We start from the raw sequence: 18,446 nt of genomic DNA, 5'->3' as shown, positions 1-18,446 counted from the left end.
ACACTGGAACCCATCGTAATGTTAAGTCTGTGTTTTTATTTTGAGTCATTTGGTGCACGGTGACACACAGCCCTCTCACATGCCATCATATTGTTTAGTTGGTCTGTCACGCATGCAGCTCGGACATTCACGTAACCCTGCTGGGTGCATCAGAAGGTTTTTAAGAAGGCAGATAAAGTGGGTGGTCGCGCACTTAACGTCTCTCCTGTTGGACCGAGTTCTGGCGCGATTTTCGATCACATTTCACATTCTGCGCCTGAGCCCAAGTAAACGTGCTCTGGCCCACCTCTGCAAGCCGGCTTTGGGGGTCAAACGCGCCTGGGCGCGGTTTGTTTCGATAGTGTGAGTGCGTGTTTACAATTTAATATGCATAATTAATAACATAAAAAAACTTATTTAAGAATAATTGAACTTTGCAACTTGGCTTAAAGCCTTCAGGAAACGATTTTTCCTTATTAAAGATTTGCATTTCTTAGAAAGAAGCTAATAAAATACTTTATTTGACAATTCCCTATCAGTATTTATTCTGTGACAGCAACCATGTGGATGAATACTATCCCACACTTATTGATTTCACTCAAATATTGCTAATATTTCAACTTAAACACAACTGAGTTACCTTTATATCTGCTAAAAAGTGACCAATTATCAGCTGCCACGTCATCAGCAAGGTTAAGCATGGTTACTTAACCATGCCAAGAAATCAGGTCAGCAAAAATTCGTAGTCATACTGAAAGCCAATCCAGCTTATTGATAAAAAAGTCCTTAAATATTTTGGCTGAACCTAACGCTTAGCAGTAAATACTAAAGCGTTTTTCTCAAAGCTAAACTGAATACAAGACTGAAAAAAAATGGAAGAGAAGTCCTAACAGGTTCAGGTTCTTTTAAGGAAATTTCTTGTTGCTGACAGCAGAGGAGGAAAATGAAGGAGTCAAGGAAAGGTCTGAACGAGGGGGAGTAAAAAGAGATACAAAGGTTTTGGAGAAAACAGGTCTATAGAGAAAACTGGGCTCCTTTGTGCAACCTTTCTCATCTCAGTCCAATGCGCATCCTGTTTGGGTCGTAAAACTGCACTGTTGCAGAAAACCAAGCGTTTGAAGTCACTGATCTGAGACCAGTTTTGCCGAACGCTCGTAATGATGAACATTCAGAGATGTATAATTCACACTGGACGATGAGCGACTGTTTCGACCACTTCAGTGCTGGCAAATGGTACAGAAAACAGGATTTCTATTTGAAATGCAACTTTTGTACAACCTAAGCGCTTTTTGGGTAATGGATGTGTGTGCATGTGTATATACCTATATTTAAGCAGTGTTGGGTTTACATGTAACGTGCATTACGTAATGATATTCCTTTTCTGAAGTAACGAGTAAAGTAACGCATTACTTTTTAAATGTACACATTAATATTTGAGTTACTTTAAAAAAAAATAATGCAAGTTACTTTTCAATAAATGCAATTAATTTGATTTAAAAAAATGTACTTAATTAAAGTTTTTTTTTTACTTTAAAATAAAGTTTCCAAAAAAGTTTCAGTCGTTCATTCATTCAAAAAACAGGTTGAATGGCACTTTCACATTCGCTTTGCAGCCCTCTATTGGCCAAAACCGCACTTAAGAAGTTTCCAACCGTTGGGTCGCGGTCCTGTAGTTTGAGTGAAAACTACAAATACTTGCTTTACGGCAGACCTACAATCCAATCAGAGCCAGCTATGCTGCAGTAGGCTAAATTATTTACAACAGTGGTAATGGACAATTATGCTTCTGACCTGTAGGGGGAGCAAAGATTAAAAACTCTTTAGTGTTGCTTGCTTTAAACCAAGCGTAGTGATGTAGAATTACACACTCTATGCACGCACGCCAGTTTAAGTCAGAAACGGAGATGGCAGGCCAGAGCTTGAAATTTTTGTAAAGGAAATATGCAATTTCTGTATGCAGAACTTCATAAAAAACACCTGCAAGGCCTGAAAGAGATCAAGTCTCAGCCAAGTAAGAAAAAGTAAGGCAAAAGTAACTTAAAAGTAACCTAAGTATTACTTTCCATGAAGAGTACCGCAATTAGTAACTTTTTTGGGGAGTGACTTAATATCGTAATGCATTACTTTTAACAGTAACTTTCCCTGTATTTAAGAGTATTTCCCTTAGTATGTCCTTATTTGTAAAAACACTAAAATGCAAAATGTCCTCTAATGATTATATAGGGTTCGCCTATAGCAGTAGTTCTCAAACTGGGGGCCATGGCCCAAAGGGGGGCCCGAAATTGTGCCAGGGAGGCCCCAGTTTTATGACATTTTATAAAATACATGAATTATAATAAATTCTGTGTAATTAAACCTTTAGAAAAAAAGGCTTCTAACCAACAGCAATACGTTGTTAAATTTGATGTTTTCTTTAATTAAAATTTTTATGTCATACATTTTCTTTGGGGGGCCATGAAGGGATGCACCTTTCCAAGGGGGGGCCACACGCCGAATCAGTTTATATAGTACTTATATTTAGCTGTATATATGTCCCTATTTGGATAGGTTGCTAAATGTTTTTTGTATACTGTGATTTGTCTCTCTCTGGTTGTAGAGTAAGTCAGTATCATCGACGGACAGTCAGGTCACAGAGGATCGGCAAGGTCCGTCGGGGTCGTATGCCTCACAGACGGGCAGCGATGCCAAACGAAGGCGTTGTGATGAGAAAGACGTCCTTCCGTCACACTATGTAGGTTACTTACATACAATGATCACGCTTATCTCCATCAGCATGTATTCATTGTGTACTGCTTTGCAGTGTAGACTGTTAAAAGTGTGTTACTGAAGATATTTGAGATATTATTTTCCATGGACATCAACAACATGCTAGAGATATTTCTTGCACCTAATACAATATAGTATTTATAGTTGGTATACTTGACAGTTTTTTTAGGTCCTCTGCACTTGACATCCCATACATACAAACTATACTGTCCACGTGTGTTGTGAAGAGTCTGATGTGATCATCCGGGCGAGTAATTGGGAGATGATGTCACTACTGGGTGATGTCAATAGGAACATCAGCCCATGATCACATCAAAGCCCTGTTGCCATGACAACTAAGTGCGTTGTCACCCCCCAATTCACAGAGATGGACGAAAGAGGAGTGTGAGGCATGTGAGAGAGATGGCCAAGGTGAAAGACAGAGAGAAATGGAGCAGAGGGTTGCGGATGGGGGCAGACTTCCCCTGCTGTGACTGGTGAAATTTGATTCAAAGGGAGGGGGGAAAGGGGGCAAAAACAGGACACTGCAAAATTGTACATGTATGTATCTGTTAGATATGTCCCCTAGGGATGTTTATTTTTATGCCTGTTTTGTATGTGTGTGTGTGTTTCACAGGACAGTGATGGGGACAAAAGTGAAGACAATCTCGTGGTAGATGTTTCAAATGAGGTGAGACCGTATTTACTTAAATGATTAAAATATAAGACAAACAATTAAAGGAGTAGTCCACTTTATAGATGGGGTCCATTGACTTTTCATAGTAGGTCAAAAAAATACTATGGTAAGTCAATGGGCCCCATCTTTAAAGTGGACTACTCCTTTAACATTCATTCGCTCCATAACATGTTTGTGTTATGCCTAATAGGTGTACTGGTATGTTAAAATATGATTTCCAATCACCGTGATATAAAAAAAAAGAATTATTTAGGTAATATTTTACATTAACATACATTGCATTGGGGGATGTATGATTTTACACGTTTCAATTGAAAATATGTCACATTACGTGGTAAAATAGGTTGCATATGCATTTTGTGAAGACTTAAAGGGACACTTCACCCATTTGCATTAAGCTTTGTATAGTTAGAACCCCAGTCATGTTTTTGAATGGTCGTGCATGATTTCCTCAGTTGCCGCTGAGACAGGAGAAATACAGATTTCAGTGTTGCACTTCCTTCTTTCAATGATGTAAAAATCATCATTTTGCATCATTGAAAGAAGGAAGTCCAATATCTTTGTTGAGAAAGTGAGACCACAAACACCCCTTTTCTCGGTCAAATAGGCACCAAATTTGAAATGTATGTTACATTTCGACTACAAATCTGACACACTTTCAATAAAGATGAATGTTTCTAAGGGTGAAATGCTCCTTTAAAGGATTAGTTTATCAAAAAAAAAAAAATGTAAATACTTTATGCAGAAGAACACAAATATATATGGGTTTGGGCTAAGCTTTGACAAATATGTCAAATATGTTGGACAGCACGCAAAATATGCATACCGTTCGCTAGCACTAAATTATATGTAAGAGCGGACTTGTAAATAGTGATTTTACAAATTATACCTGATTAGTCACTGATCCTAATAACATTTGTATTTGATCCTAAAACACAAAATATCAACAACAATAATAAACAAAAATTTCCATTGCTTTATTAAACGTCACTCATATCGTAATTGCTGATAACATCGCACAGGCAAATCAGTATTGTTTATTAACCGCCGAGCAGCCGAAGTCACTCAGGACTGCAGAGTTTTATTTAATATGTGACCCCACTGCATAATTACAGCATTTTACAAACAAAAATATCAGAATTCATGCAACATTACACCGAGCATTAAAAAAGAAAATCTCAGCAGTCGTTTTTTTCATTTAATGCGAGTAAACAAAGTCTGACATAATGAGATAAAGAGAGCTAGAGAGAGCAAATAGATGAGGCCTTGTTGTGATGAAATCCAGATTAATAAATGTCTGTGTGTGAACTAATTAGTAGTGTTTTCTATGGCAAGCTTAACTGTTATTATTTTTTATACTTAACTTTGGCCTTTGCTGTAACATGGATGAGTGAATGAAGATGTGATTGAGACTTAATTTAAATTCTATTACATGTACAACTTTAAAAAAAAATTTAAATGGGTATTGCCCGACAGCCGGTATAGCTCGATAAAAGCAATAATTCACACTATCGGGTGATAGTTTAACTAATTCCCTACCGGCATTTTTTGTGATTTTTACAAAAGTTTCATTAAATGCCTTCCAGGAAATTTTTCTTCTAAAAATATATAAAAATCCAAATATATCAAATGAAAGAACAGGCCCTCTGCTTTCAAACAAACAATAAACAAACAAACAAAACGGGGAAAAAAAAAACGTTTCATCCTATCTATATTTTTTCTGCTTATAAACTCTTGAATATGGGTATTTTTTATATAACTTTTTTAAGCAAAAAGCTAAATTATTGTATTTTTGTGAAGGAATTTTGTTAGAGAACAGATTCAGAACGATTATCAAAACATACATGGAGTTTAGATTAGTAAATAAAGTTTTGGCTTCAGTTTTTCATAAATTAGTTGGATCTTTTATAAAAACGGAATTCTGTTTTTTTTTAGCTTGTTAGCTGTACACCTTGTCACACAGCAGTTTTTAGGCATTATTCTGTTTTTGTTATAAGCCAGAAATGACAAGGAGGCAGGCTCACGTAATACAAAGTCAATGGAGACGGTTGGATTGTTTCCCCCCGGTGGGCGTGGTTTTCAAATGAGCATAACTGCGCTCTGTCTCTATGGCCGATATAAACTCTCCATCAAAAGTCAACAGGAAATTTTATGAATTTGGGCTCTAGCAAGTTAATATAATTACCAAACTATCGCTATCGGTAGATATCAGTCTGAATAATGACTGTAAAAATGTAATATTGGTGCACTGCTTGCGCTCAATTAAAGTGACAGTGCATTGTTTACAGTTTAAAGTCACAATGAAACGGAAGTTTTCTCCGTCGTATATTCGACTTCTGAAATGAGAAAAAAGGTAGGACGGGACTTATATTCGTCCATCGAGAATTGATTTAATTGTTGGAAGTTGGGTCATGTTGCTGTTTGCTAATCACTGCGATCTTTTCCCGGGCCCCACCCTCAAGCCATTCCTCGTAAATGGAAGTAAAGAGAGATCGTTATGAGGAGGGGAGGAGAATTGCATTTTTGATTAAAGATTATGAGGGCACATGAATTAAAAAATAATAATAAAGCTCTCAGAGATAAGTCATTTATAAAAAAACACAATATTAAAAAAAAAATAATAATAATAGGATGCCATGATTTTTGGGTGTGTCCTTTTAAATGCAAAAAATTGTTGATCTATGCACTAAATGACAGTGCCGTGGTTGGATGGTTCTGACATCACAAGGGGAGCCTTGATTTTCAGCAATTTAAAAGAAAGCAAAGATTCAAAAACAGACAGATGCACTCTATGCCCTGCACTAAATATCACAGAAATTTGAGGATGGGCTTGCTTGATTTGGGGGATAAGAAACCACCCAGACCACTATAGCAACTGTATAGCAATGCCCCAGTAACCTTCAGAACACCCAAGCAACACCTCGTGTATGCAAATATATGCAAGCACCAAATTGTCTCTCTCTCTTTCTTCTCCAGGAGGCTTCCTCTCCGGTGGGCAGTGTTCCTCTCTCTCCTCACGGGAACGGTTTAGACCGAGTCCCAAATTTAAGGAAGGAGCTCCCACTGTCCCCCAGTCCACCACCAGCTACCCCACCACACAGTCCACCTCCTGGCAAGAACAAGGACACAGTACAAGTACGAATGTTGTTATACCTTGATAAAATGAATACCTTGTGATGCAATGTAGGTCACATGTATACATATTAGTGATGGTTTACTGTATAACTTGTCTATCTGTTTTTTGGCAGACAGAGAAGTCCCAGTCGCCCTCCTCTAAATCGGGCAATTCCTCTCCTTCTCGCCACGACTCCCTAACCCCTGGTCCACCTGGGCCCAGCACTTCCTGTTTACGCTTGGTCAACAAACCGGCCTCTTCAGCAGATCCTTTGGGTGTGTTTTATATCGCCTTCACCTGACTATAAGTCCTATAAATGTAAACATTTATATCACTGCCTGTTTTATTTAGCCCTGCGAAGTCCCCTGACCATGACACCCGGTTCCTACCCGACTCACTTTGGGGTGGTGTCTCACGCTGGGCTCAATGGAGAGCTGGCCAGTCCGGGTGGGTTCGGTGGCTCGCTCACGCTCTCGCCTCAAATCAGTGCCGCGGCCAGTGCCTACACACGCAGTCCTATGGTAACAGCACACACTTTGTATTGGAAAGTTAGCTTATGCATTAACCAATGTTACCAATTATGCACTTTTGTCTAATCCAGGTAACAACTTGATTCATTAATGTTTTATCTTACAGGTAGCGTATGAACCCCGTTCACATCTTAGGCCTTCAGGGCTGTCCTCCTCACTGCCCGGCTCCACTGGTGGAAAACCGTAAGTTTCTCCTCTTTTTGTCACCTTCAGTATTTTTTTTGGGTGTGCACACAAAACATTTTAAACCAAACCTACCTTTTTTTCTTCCCAGTGCTTATTCGTTTCATGTGAGTGCAGATGGTCAGATGCAGCCTGTGCCCTTCCCTCCCGATGCCCTCCTCGGTCCAGGTATCCCTCGACACGCCCGTCAGATTCACACCCTCAGTCATGGTGAAGTGGTGTGTGCGGTCACCATCAGCACCTCCACGCGTCACGTCTACACCGGTGGCAAAGGCTGCGTCAAAGTGTGGGACATCAGCCAACCAGGCAGCAAGAGTCCGATGGCCCAACTGGACTGTTTGGTAAGATCTGAGACTCTCTTTTTAGCTAGACTTTGTAGTCATATCTTTGATCTCGATCCTTTTCCCCAATCAGAACAGAGACAACTACATCCGTTCATGTAAGATTCTTCCTGATGGGCGTACTTTGATAGTTGGCGGCGAAGCCAGCACGCTGTCGATCTGGGACTTGGCCACGCCCACTCCACGCATCAAGGCCGAATTAACGTCCTCGGCTCCGGCCTGCTACGCTCTGGCCATCAGTCCAGACAACAAGGTCTGTTTCTCCTGCTGTAGTGATGGAAACATCGTGGTCTGGGATCTGCACAACCAGACGCTTGTCAGGTATCTAAACACTTTTGGCTGAATGTTCTTCTTCATGTGTGTTTGAACTTATAGAGATGATATAATGTAATGTATCTTAATCTGTAGGCAATTCCAGGGTCACACAGATGGAGCCAGTTGTATCGACATCTCCAACGATGGCACCAAACTGTGGACCGGAGGTTTAGACAACACGGTGCGCTGCTGGGACTTGAGAGAGGGACGACAGCTCCAGCAGCATGACTTCACCTCACAGGTACTGTGGCCAATTTTGGAAGTGTATTTGTGATACATTCAATTAGTTTGGCATCTATCGATCTGTTTATTTGTATACGCATAGATCTTCTCTCTGGGTTATTGTCCTACGGGTGAATGGCTTGCGGTTGGGATGGAGAGCAGTAATGTTGAAGTGCTGCACGTCTCCAAACCGGACAAATATCAGCTGCACCTTCATGAGAGCTGCGTACTCTCGCTCAAGTTTGCTTACTGCGGTACGTCTCATAGCTTGAATTGAGATAAATTGTGACACAGTGATTTCGTGGATAATTTGTGGTTTTTAAAGTACTCTACCCATCATGTTTATTTATAAAGGCATTTATTATTTATACGGTCTTTAAGATAAACGCTATTCGTACGGTTTTGAACTTTTTAAAAGTGATTGTAAAGGTAAAGTAATGACTGATGATGATGATGATGATGTTTCATTGTGTATGTGTTTTAGGAAAATGGTTTGTGAGTACAGGAAAAGACAATCTGCTCAATGCATGGAGGACACCATATGGAGCAAGTATATTCCAGGTGTGTTGTCTGGATTTTTTTCTTTTAAGAGGGAGAGGATTTGTTAGTTGAATGGTTGGTTGAACAGAGAGGGATGCGATCTCCTTTGTTCTCCTAAATTGGCAAATATACATAAATGTTTTATTTGTGATTACCGTATATACATCCCTATACACCTTTATACACCCCTCATTTATATACACCACCCATTGTTTATTAAATTATGTTAATATTTCTTTTGCCGATGTTGTAGCTCGAGAACCCATACCCCTCTCTCCACCCTGTACTTTCCTGTCCTCTCATTACATACTATCTATCATATAAAGGCAAAACTAGCTTCAAAAAGCAAAAAAGTCTTTTGATACTCTTAGTCAATTAGAGTGTGGTATTATTGTAAGATTGTGGCCATGTTTACTGCACTAAAAAAACTGATGTGTGATTTTCTTCTGTCAAGGTTTTCTTTGTTTCACAGAACCATATTTTGCTTGAATGTTCAAGCTATTGTTTCTTATGCTCTTTTTGTTGTAAACTCCAAAAGGACAAAATGCACTACCGTGTTTTTGTTTTTTTAGAGATGCACCGATATATTGACCTATAATTGGTATCGGCAGATAAAAGCATTATTTCTTACAAAAAATGTGTGGAAAAATGCATCAGAACTCATCCTGTATTTCATGACATCATAATTTGAGACAAGTAGTGATAAAGACAACGATCCATATTTATTGTATCGATACGTTAATCTAAGTAATCGAACATCAGTATTGGCACTGAAATTTTATCATCTTTGTGAGTTACATATGTCCATCCTTTTTCATATGAACACATATTCAGATATTTTTGAAAATGTCCTACCACTTTTCCATTATCTCTAACGGATGAATATAGAGTCCAGCTCCTTCAAGTACAAAGAATGTGCATCCATCCATCCATCCCTAGTGTCCGCACTTTTTTGTAGTGATGTATAACGTATCCGGAGGGATGTTTTGCTCCCTGCTCTGTGCCTCCGCCCTCCACATATGTAATACGTCACTACGAAAAGTACGTACACTACGCTGATACTCTTTTTTGAATGCACGTTAAGGGGCCAATCACACCAAACGCGTTTTAAATGCTTGGAAACGCACTGCCTTTTTTGGTCACTTTAAAAAAGAGCAGTGCGGGGCAGCATTTTATTTCTCCTAGGAAACCACAGAGGCAGTCCTGTCAATTTAATATTAAAGCGTGAGCGCTCCTTTAATGGCTGTTAATTGTCATATTAGCAGAAACTTTAAAAGGGGACATATCATGAAAATCTGACTTTTTCCATATTTAAATGCTATAATTGGGTCCCCAGTGCTTCTATCAACCTAGAAAATGTGAAAAAGAACAACCCAGTAACTTTGTTTTGGTAAACCATTCTCTGCAAGCATGTGAAAAAATAGGTCATTGAAATTTGGCTCCCATTGTGAAGTCAGAAGGGGATATACCGCCCCTTAATCTGCACCATCCAACCACAGCACTGCCATTTAGTGCAGAGATCAGCTTATTTGCATTTAAAAGGACACACGAGTTAAGTAAGGGATAATGTAGAGGAAGCCGGTAGTTATCGGGAAATAAGCCCCGACAGTGTGATCAGGACCCGACGCGAAGCTGGACATGAATATGAATTTGAAACATTTTATTGGCATATTTGTTTTAAATTAAATTTTTATCCTTCCGCGAAACTTTGCACAGATGCATAAAATGATCGTAATACCTTATTAAGAAGTTTTAATGCCCATTCTGTATTTATTTGTGTGTTGGCTTCGTAGCTGTCATGCTCTATTTTGTCAAGTTCAGTCTCAGTAAGCTCTCTGTGTTTTGTCGTTGTTCGTTCTTCTATCCACTGTTTAAATGTTTTGTTTTTTTCCATACATGTTAAAATTAATGTCAAAATGTTCCATTCTTAATTATGGTTGTCCAGTGTTTGTCACAAGATGGCGCCAAACTGTAATCTTTATTGGCACGGAGCGATTTTAATCGTACAAGTAGTACCGGCTATGCGTTATTATTTTGGAGCGGTTATTATTTGAAAAGAACGAACCTGCAAATGTCTCAACTGACCAATCAGAATCAAGCATTCCAGAGAGCCGTGTAATAAAGTACACGGCTCTCTGTACTTTATTACAGTACCGATATTATCCACCAGGTCACCACCTTTTGCAACCTAAATATCCTGGAAACCTGGAAGTATCGCCGTAGGGCAAACAGCTGTATGTCCATGTAAGTTTTGAGGATCTCTCTGCATCTGATCTCTATGAAAAGTCCTTCACATTACGTTACCGGAAGCTACTGTCGTTAGTTTTGTTTGTAAAGTTTTAAATATGGATATTTATTTTACAAAATCGCATCAATTACCCTCAAACGGCCTTTATTTATCCCCCTGGAGCTATGTGGATTACTTTTGCGAAGGATTAATCCACATTCTTTGGACTTGAAGGAGCTGGACCCTATATTAATCTGTAATAAAGATTGTAAAAGCAAAAATATCTGAATGTGTTCGTATGAAAAAGAATGAACATATGTAACTCTGATGGCTTGAGGGTAAGTAAATATTTTTATAATAAATACTTTATAATAAGCATGAGGGTTGAAAAACTGTGCACATAGTTAAAAATTTTTAGTTGAAGTGTACCTTAAAATCTATATTTTGCCTTCCAAAAAATAGTATAGCAATTCCACATTGGCTCTCTTTCTGTGATTCTTTGCTCTTTGTTTCCTCACTCTTGAGAATGCCTCTCTTAATTGTGCTACACAATTAACACACCGAAACAAAAGCCCATCTGTATGCAGACACGAAATGTCTGTTTATCGAAGTCAACCTAAAAAAAAGAGCAAAACTTGTTTTTAAAACAAGACGCATGATGTTGCTCACTGACTCGCCATTTGTTTCACTGATGCGTGCTGTTGTCGATTTAAATGCGAAAATGGTTTCACGCCTCTAGTGACACAGTGAGATTTAACTTGATCTTATCATTATTTGTGAATCTCATTTTCTCTCTGTCTCTCTCTCTTCTTCTAGTCTAAAGAGTCCTCGTCCGTTCTAAGTTGCGACGTCTCCCCGGACGACAAGTATATTGTAACGGGTTCTGGGGATAAGAAAGCCACAGTATATGAGGTGGTATACTGAATGCAGAAAAGAGGGATTGAAAAATTGGAACGGGTGAGCAATACGCAATCATGGCAGCAGCGGCAGGCAACCATGGCTCTTTTGTTTGCTGTGTGCTATATTCATTCTGGTGCATTCATCCCATCAAATTCCCTTTGTTTTTCATAGTTAGACAGAAGAAGGCAATGGCTTTGTTGCAACTTATTTATGGTAAGCACTGTAGGTGTATGCATCAAGAAGACCCTTATGACATAATGCAATTGCCAAAAATTTGTTTATCCGGCTAAGCTAACCCGAAGACACTGAGTGGGATGATGTATCCCATGATGCAATTAACTTAATTATACACAATAAAGAAGCCATATGTAAGAAAAACACTTATATACAATCAAAAACTAACCTAGTGCGATCAGGGTTATTTTGCGATAATTACTCGCTATTATAATGATTATTACACGGATACTTATAAATGTGTAAATGGACTGAAATAATGACTTGTGTTGAGATTACTTAATTATGTGACTAAAGCATGGAAGGTGTACGTTGTATGAGACGGACTGTTGGAGGCAACGATACAATGCGTGTTTTGGCCAATTTTTTTTTAACCGAAACCAACAAGTAAACATGTTATGTTATTAAACTGCAATAACTGCATACTGTATAATCTCTGAATGTGCTATTTTTAAAAAAAAGAATAGTTTGGTGTTTATAGTATATACTGCCTAGTAAGCAGTATTCTAGTGTTTGATTCCAAACGTATAGCAAGTGAGAGTTAATTAGCACAGGCGGTGAGCTAAAAGAAAAAGCCACATAGAAGACAGTGGGTATTTAGGGATTGCCTACTTATAGATACACCAACACCAGACAATCATTTCATTACCCTCAACTCCCTCCATAATAGGGTGTAGGCAAGACAGCGCATCACTTCCCCTAAGAAAACAAACTGTTCTGAAGCTCACGTCGGGGCGTCTCCGGTTGAACACGATATATGGGCATGCAAACAATTCTCTGCTCTCCAATTCAACCCAATTAGACATTCATGTGGCAGATCCCAGACTTATTCTCCAACCTGCATTTAATTTTCCTTTTCCCACAAGCTGGTGTCTAATGAGGAGCAAGGCTAAAACATGCTGCATATATTTACAATTCATTTCAAATCCTGTGGATTATCATACGGATGTACTTGTTTTCATGTGATTTAATTATTAACTTTGAATACAGAAATATCTTATTTGGGTATAAAAAATAGAAATGTAAAGGTAAAAGTGTAATGCAACCTGTTCTCGCATCAGTTTGATTAAAATGTGAGAGGTTGAAATACAGGTCCCTGGTGCACACCATGAATAAGAAGAGCTGTGGTTGCCAACTTGACCGGGAAATGTTCAAGGATGGATTCAACAGGATTTATATACTACATGGGAAATAATTTTTTGTTTTTAATTCTTTTGATCTATACTCCTTTTCCCAATTCTCAGATTGTTAGATGAGTCAACTTATGTTTTGCTTGTGAGCTTTCCAAACAAAAGGAGGAATTGTATAAAATCAATAGATTCTTTCATTTTTATGGCAATAGTGTTTTGATCAGTCTGTTATTAAGCGGAATGTCCCATGTGTTCTTTTTCATAAATTGCTGAATATATGGCTGCTTACAAACAGCGTTGTCTTTCGTTTTAAGATGGACCGTCTTACTGCACGATCTGTCTTTGACCCCATGTTATCAATAATATCTGTATCTATATAATCTTACGTTACACATTGTTTCTATACCGAGAACAGCATACACTGTTACGTTTTTGTTAAAGACTGTTAAAAGCCAAGGAACTTTTTTCCAAAGGCATCGCTGTGATATCCCCTGTAGCACTTCCCATGTGATGTAAAAGATATGTATACATTGAAAATTAAACTTGTGTTCATCTTGTCAAGTTGTGGTCTTTGGTCAACATTTGTGAAACACACATGACAAAGAAAAGTAAAAATTTTGTTGCTTGCGGAAAGGGGCTGTTTATTGAGAATTTTCATACCCGTTAATGTAGCACGGTCATATATCTTAACGAAAAATCGGGCACTTGTCATTGCCAGACACAGTTTATGTTACGACAAAATGTTTCATTCTTTTATCCTTCCTTATTTCTTCTTATACTGTATCAGCATTTGTATTTGTAGAAGCAACTTTTAACCCCAAAAGTGGATCTATTAAAAAAGTTTAAAGCAAAAATCCAATATTAGTTTGCTTAGCTTTTTTTGAGCCGAGCCAAACCCAACATTTTATCTAATGCCAATTTTATCAACATATCCAAACAAATTTAGCTTTTGTACAATAAATAAAAATAGCATAAGGGGGTCTAGACATAGAAAATATGTAAACCCAAAATTGTTTATTTATTATTCTTTTTTAACCAACTCGGGGTTTGGAGTTGCCTTTATAAACAATATAGATATAGCCTTTATTTATTATAGAGACCCTTTATTTATTATATAGGAATCAGCCGCATGTAGAGCAACATTTCTTTGTATCTAGCACCAATCAAAGATAATGGGAATCATTGTTTTCAACAGTTTTCAAACATTGCACACTGCAAAAATAGCAAACACAAAGTTTCAGAGCAAAGTTAGCGTTTATAACCCAAGAATGCAACAGCGCAAGCGTCTTTCGGCTTTTAAACAGCTTTATTTACAGTTCATACATACCAAGTTTGCGACCAAACAGTCGAAATAAATTTCAACATGCTCCAACATACAGTATTCATGTGAAAGGACATAAACTGAACGTCTTTACAGCCGTTTCCCTGAAGACACATTAAAATCCAGATCTTTGTTCAACATCAGAGCCCATCATCTTATACATCATCCATACAATCATAATACAGTCAGTACATGAGGTGAGCTTTTGGAAACTTGATCAATGAAGGTATTCCTTTAGGTCTCACTCATATGCTGCAGCTCCATAAATTGTCCATTTCCGTGAAAAGGCTAAAAAAATAAGATTTCTTTTACTATTATATTCACTACAGAGGTTTCATCTTGTTAAAAAAAGAAAGATAGAACAAGAAGATAAAGAAAAGGTCTTTGGAGAATATCCATGTTTTCAAAGCTAGACTACCAGCTTTCTCACAGCATTAAAAAAAACAAACAACATAAACAGTCTGATTCCAGGGCTCATTGTTCCAAGCGGCATTCCAACGAAAAGTATGGCCGTCCTGGAGTCCATATTTATGTCAGTGTCCATCAGAGGCAAAATAAAGAGGGATCCGATCTCCGTCAGATTTTTTTCAATACGAATGTTGATCCAGACACATTCAGTTTAGTAGATGACTTCATACACAGTAGCCTTCTTATCTCCAGAGCCAGTGACTATGAACTGGTCATCAGGAGAGATGTCACAGCTGAGGACCGAGGATGATTCCTTAGACTAGAAACAAAAAAGATAGTGTTAGGATTTAAGCTGTATGTGCTGATCCAGGATCAGTATTTGCAACATGAATGCTGACATAAACAGGATCAAATGAAAAGTGGGATCAGTAATGCTTTTGAGACTTAAATCAGGGTTTTCCAAACAGGGGTTTGGGAATTGCAGGGGATTTGTTAGTTGATGAAAAAAATTCAATTACAATTAATTAATAAAAATGTGTAAAATATTAAAATGAAGAGTTTGGTTCCAAAACACAGTAAATGCGATAAAAAAAAAAATCAGTATTGTATCAGGTCAGTATTGAAAAGTTAATTCTTTATTTTACGCAAAATCCGATATCCGACGTGTTATTCTGTCAACCCGTGCAAAATGGACAGATACATTTTATGTGGCAATACTAATAAATGTTTTTTAAGTTAAAAGTGCTATTAACACACACACACACACACACACACAATTAACTAGACACCACCTTGTCCGAACACAACACAATACCTGGAATATGCTTGATCCATACGGAGTTCGCCATGCATTCAGTAGATTATCTTTGCCTGTGCTTACAAACCATTTACCTGTAAAAAAGAAAAGAGATTTTAAATTCCCAAACAGACATAATTTTCCATAATTTGCAGTGTCGAGTAAAAAAAGTCAACGTACCGCAATAGGCAAACTTGAGCGAGAGAACGCAGCTCTCATGAAGGTGCAGCTGGTATTTGTCAGGTTTGGAGACGTGCAGCACTTCAACATTACTGCTCTCCATCCCGACCGCAAGCCATTCACCCGTAGGACAATAACCCAGAGAGAAGATCTGTGTGCGCACAAACACATGAAATATTGGAAATATACTGAAAATAGAGGCAAAGTACTTTTAGGCCATAACATTTTTTTGTGTGTAATAAATTGATAAAAAAAATCTAAAAAACAAACAAATTCACATCTACACTGGCAAAAATAATTTTCAAGAAAAAATTCTTAGTATTTTTGTCTTGTTTTCAGTAAAAATATCAAAAAATTCTTAAATTAAGATGCTTTTTCTTGATAAGCAAAACGACCCAAGACAATACGTCTAGTTTTTAGACCAAAAATATCAAATTTAAGTGATTTTGTGCATAAAACAAGCAAAAAATCTGCCAATTTAGTGTTTAAGAAAAAATTTCAGGATTTTGCTCACCAAATTAGGAGATTTTTTGCATGTTTTATGCACAAAATCACTTAAATTTGATATTTTTGGTCTACAAACTAGACTAATTTTCATGGGTCGTTTTTAAGAATTTAAATTTTTAGATATTTTTTACTGAAAACAAGACAAAAATACTAAGAAATCATGAAGAAAATAATTTTTTACAGTGTATAGCTAAGATGTGGGCATTTAGAGATGCTTTTGTATTGTTGTAATTCATTGCTTTCCCTTAGCATGAACCATCTGAGCTCTGAACCAAAGCATTTTCATCCACAAAAACACCTCTCATTGAGTGTTTGTTTTGTCTCATTTTCTTTGATCTCTAATGTTTTCCTGAGAAAAGTCTCCTAGGGAGACCATCTGGCACCAACAAAATCATTTCTCAATTTAGACGACTAAACTTTTAGTAACTGCAGCCATATGATTGGCTTGTAATACATTAGCAAAAATAAACACTGTGCTGTACCTGTGAGGTGAAGTCATGCTGCTGGAGCTGTCGTCCCTCCCTCAGGTCCCAGCAGCGCACCGTGTTGTCTAAACCTCCGGTCCACAGTTTGGTGCCATCGTTGGAGATGTCGATACAACTGGCTCCATCTGTGTGACCCTGGAATTGCCTACAAATGAAGATACATTACATTACATCATCTCTAGAAGTTCAAACACACATGAAGAAGAACATTCAGCCAAAAGCGTTTAGATACCTGACAAGCGTCTGGTTGTGCAGATCCCAGACCACGATGTTTCCATCACTACAGCAGGAGAAACAGACCTTGTTGTCTGGACTGATGGCCAGAGCGTAGCAGGCCGGAGCCGAGGACGTTAATTCGGCCTTGATGCGTGGAGTGGGCGTGGCCAAGTCCCAGATCGACAGCGTGCTGGCTTCGCCCCCGACTATTAAAGTCCGCCCATCAGGGAGAAGCTTACAGGAGCGAATGTAGTTGTCTCTGTTCTGATTGGAGGAAAGGGTCAAAATCAATTAAACAAAATATGATACACCCAAGTTCATCCTTGTCCAGTTTAGGTACACGACTCTTACCAAACAGTCCAGTTGGGCCATCGGACTCTTGCTGCCTGGTTGGCTGATGTCCCACACTTTGACGCAGCCTTTGCCACCGGTGTAGACGTGACGCGTGGAGGTGCTGATGGTGACCGCACACACCACTTCACCATGACTAAGGGTGTGAATCTGACGGGCGTGTCGAGGGATACCCGGACCGAGGAGGGCATCGGGAGGAAAGGGCACAGGCTGCATCTGACCATCTGCACTCACGTGAAACGAATAAGCACTGGGAAGAAAAAAAAAAAGGTCAATGATAAATAAAGACTTGTGTAAGTGCTTTTTGGTATCACTTATTATGCAAGCACTATTCTGTGCGTGTTAGTTTTGGCAGTCACATTCACAAAAGAATGAAAACAAATATCAAATGCAACCAAGTGTGAGAAACATTAGCAGAGATACTTACGGTTTTCCGGAAGCTGCAGATTGCAGTCCAGCGGGTAACCCCGGTACTCTCATGTGGGGGTGAGGAGACTCATAGCCCACCTTGAAAAGCAAGAACAATGATTAGATAAACTGTTTTATTTAAACACCATAGAGATGCACAGGTAGCGTGTCCCTTACCACAGGTGAGCGTCCGTATCCGGCGGCGGCGGCTGCTGCGGCGGCGGCAGCTGCGGCTGAACCGTTCATCTGAGGAGAAACGAGATGGAGACCCGCGCCGTATCCAGCGGCCCCCGCCAAATCCCCGTTAACTCCCGGTGGAGGTAGTCCGAAAGCACCTGGAGGATAGGCGCCCTGCACAGCTAACGGATTCCTCAGACCTAATGCTAAGAAAGTCAGAAACAGGAAGTGCATTAAATCTCTCCTAATCGCATTTACATTTTAATATATACCTAAAAGGCGCATATTTAATTTGGGGTCAATATTGACCCATATACTATTATTGTTGCATAATGTGCTCTAGTAGTTTTTTCAAAGAGCATGCAGTATATAGTAAGTGCACAGTGCACAGTTAGTTGTGCTCACTACATAGAAAAACCACTACTGCCCTCTGCTGGCT

The 18,446-nt window shown here is 38.7% G+C and overlaps 2 protein-coding genes across 7 annotated transcripts in view; one reads left to right on the top strand and one right to left on the bottom strand.

Moving 5' to 3' along the window:
- Window positions 1-13,719, top strand: part of tle2b (TLE family member 2, transcriptional corepressor b) — a 62,762-nt gene extending 49,043 nt beyond the window's left edge. For both annotated transcript variants that reach the window (XM_065246820.2, XM_065246802.2), the window contains exons 9-20: window positions 2,576-2,710; window positions 3,362-3,415; window positions 6,398-6,556; window positions 6,670-6,811; window positions 6,888-7,057; window positions 7,173-7,249; window positions 7,341-7,590; window positions 7,664-7,911; window positions 7,999-8,146; window positions 8,231-8,381; window positions 8,612-8,688; window positions 11,711-13,719. In XM_065246820.2, coding sequence (XP_065102892.1) covers window positions 2,576-2,710; window positions 3,362-3,415; window positions 6,398-6,556; window positions 6,670-6,811; window positions 6,888-7,057; window positions 7,173-7,249; window positions 7,341-7,590; window positions 7,664-7,911; window positions 7,999-8,146; window positions 8,231-8,381; window positions 8,612-8,688; window positions 11,711-11,818 — 1,719 coding nt within the window. In that variant the 3' untranslated portion in view covers window positions 11,819-13,719. The remainder of the gene's footprint in view (window positions 1-2,575; window positions 2,711-3,361; window positions 3,416-6,397; window positions 6,557-6,669; window positions 6,812-6,887; window positions 7,058-7,172; window positions 7,250-7,340; window positions 7,591-7,663; window positions 7,912-7,998; window positions 8,147-8,230; window positions 8,382-8,611; window positions 8,689-11,710) is intronic.
- Window positions 13,720-14,334: 615 nt separating this feature from the next.
- tle2a (TLE family member 2, transcriptional corepressor a) overlaps window positions 14,335-18,446 on the bottom strand; it is a 38,548-nt gene continuing 34,436 nt past the window's right edge. For 3 of the 5 annotated variants that reach the window (XM_065246757.2, XM_065246765.2, XM_065246789.2), the window contains exons 13-20: window positions 18,008-18,213; window positions 17,850-17,929; window positions 17,423-17,672; window positions 17,088-17,335; window positions 16,853-17,000; window positions 15,864-16,014; window positions 15,702-15,778; window positions 14,336-15,206 (exon numbers count right to left, since the gene is read on the bottom strand). In XM_065246757.2, the coding sequence (XP_065102829.1) occupies window positions 15,099-15,206; window positions 15,702-15,778; window positions 15,864-16,014; window positions 16,853-17,000; window positions 17,088-17,335; window positions 17,423-17,672; window positions 17,850-17,929; window positions 18,008-18,213 (1,268 nt within the window). In that variant the 3' untranslated portion in view covers window positions 14,336-15,098. Of the gene's footprint in view, window positions 15,207-15,701; window positions 15,779-15,863; window positions 16,015-16,852; window positions 17,001-17,087; window positions 17,336-17,422; window positions 17,673-17,849; window positions 17,930-18,007; window positions 18,214-18,446 lie in introns of all 5 variants that reach the window. The other 2 variants (XM_065246773.2, XM_065246782.2) reach the window with 2 other exon arrangements.

The sequence above is a fragment of the Paramisgurnus dabryanus genome, chromosome 24 (genome assembly GCF_030506205.2).
Source record: "Paramisgurnus dabryanus chromosome 24, PD_genome_1.1, whole genome shotgun sequence".
NCBI lineage: Eukaryota > Metazoa > Chordata > Actinopteri > Cypriniformes > Cobitidae > Paramisgurnus > Paramisgurnus dabryanus.
Note: the sequence above shows the minus strand (reverse complement) of the source record. Positions and strands in the feature narration are given on the sequence as shown.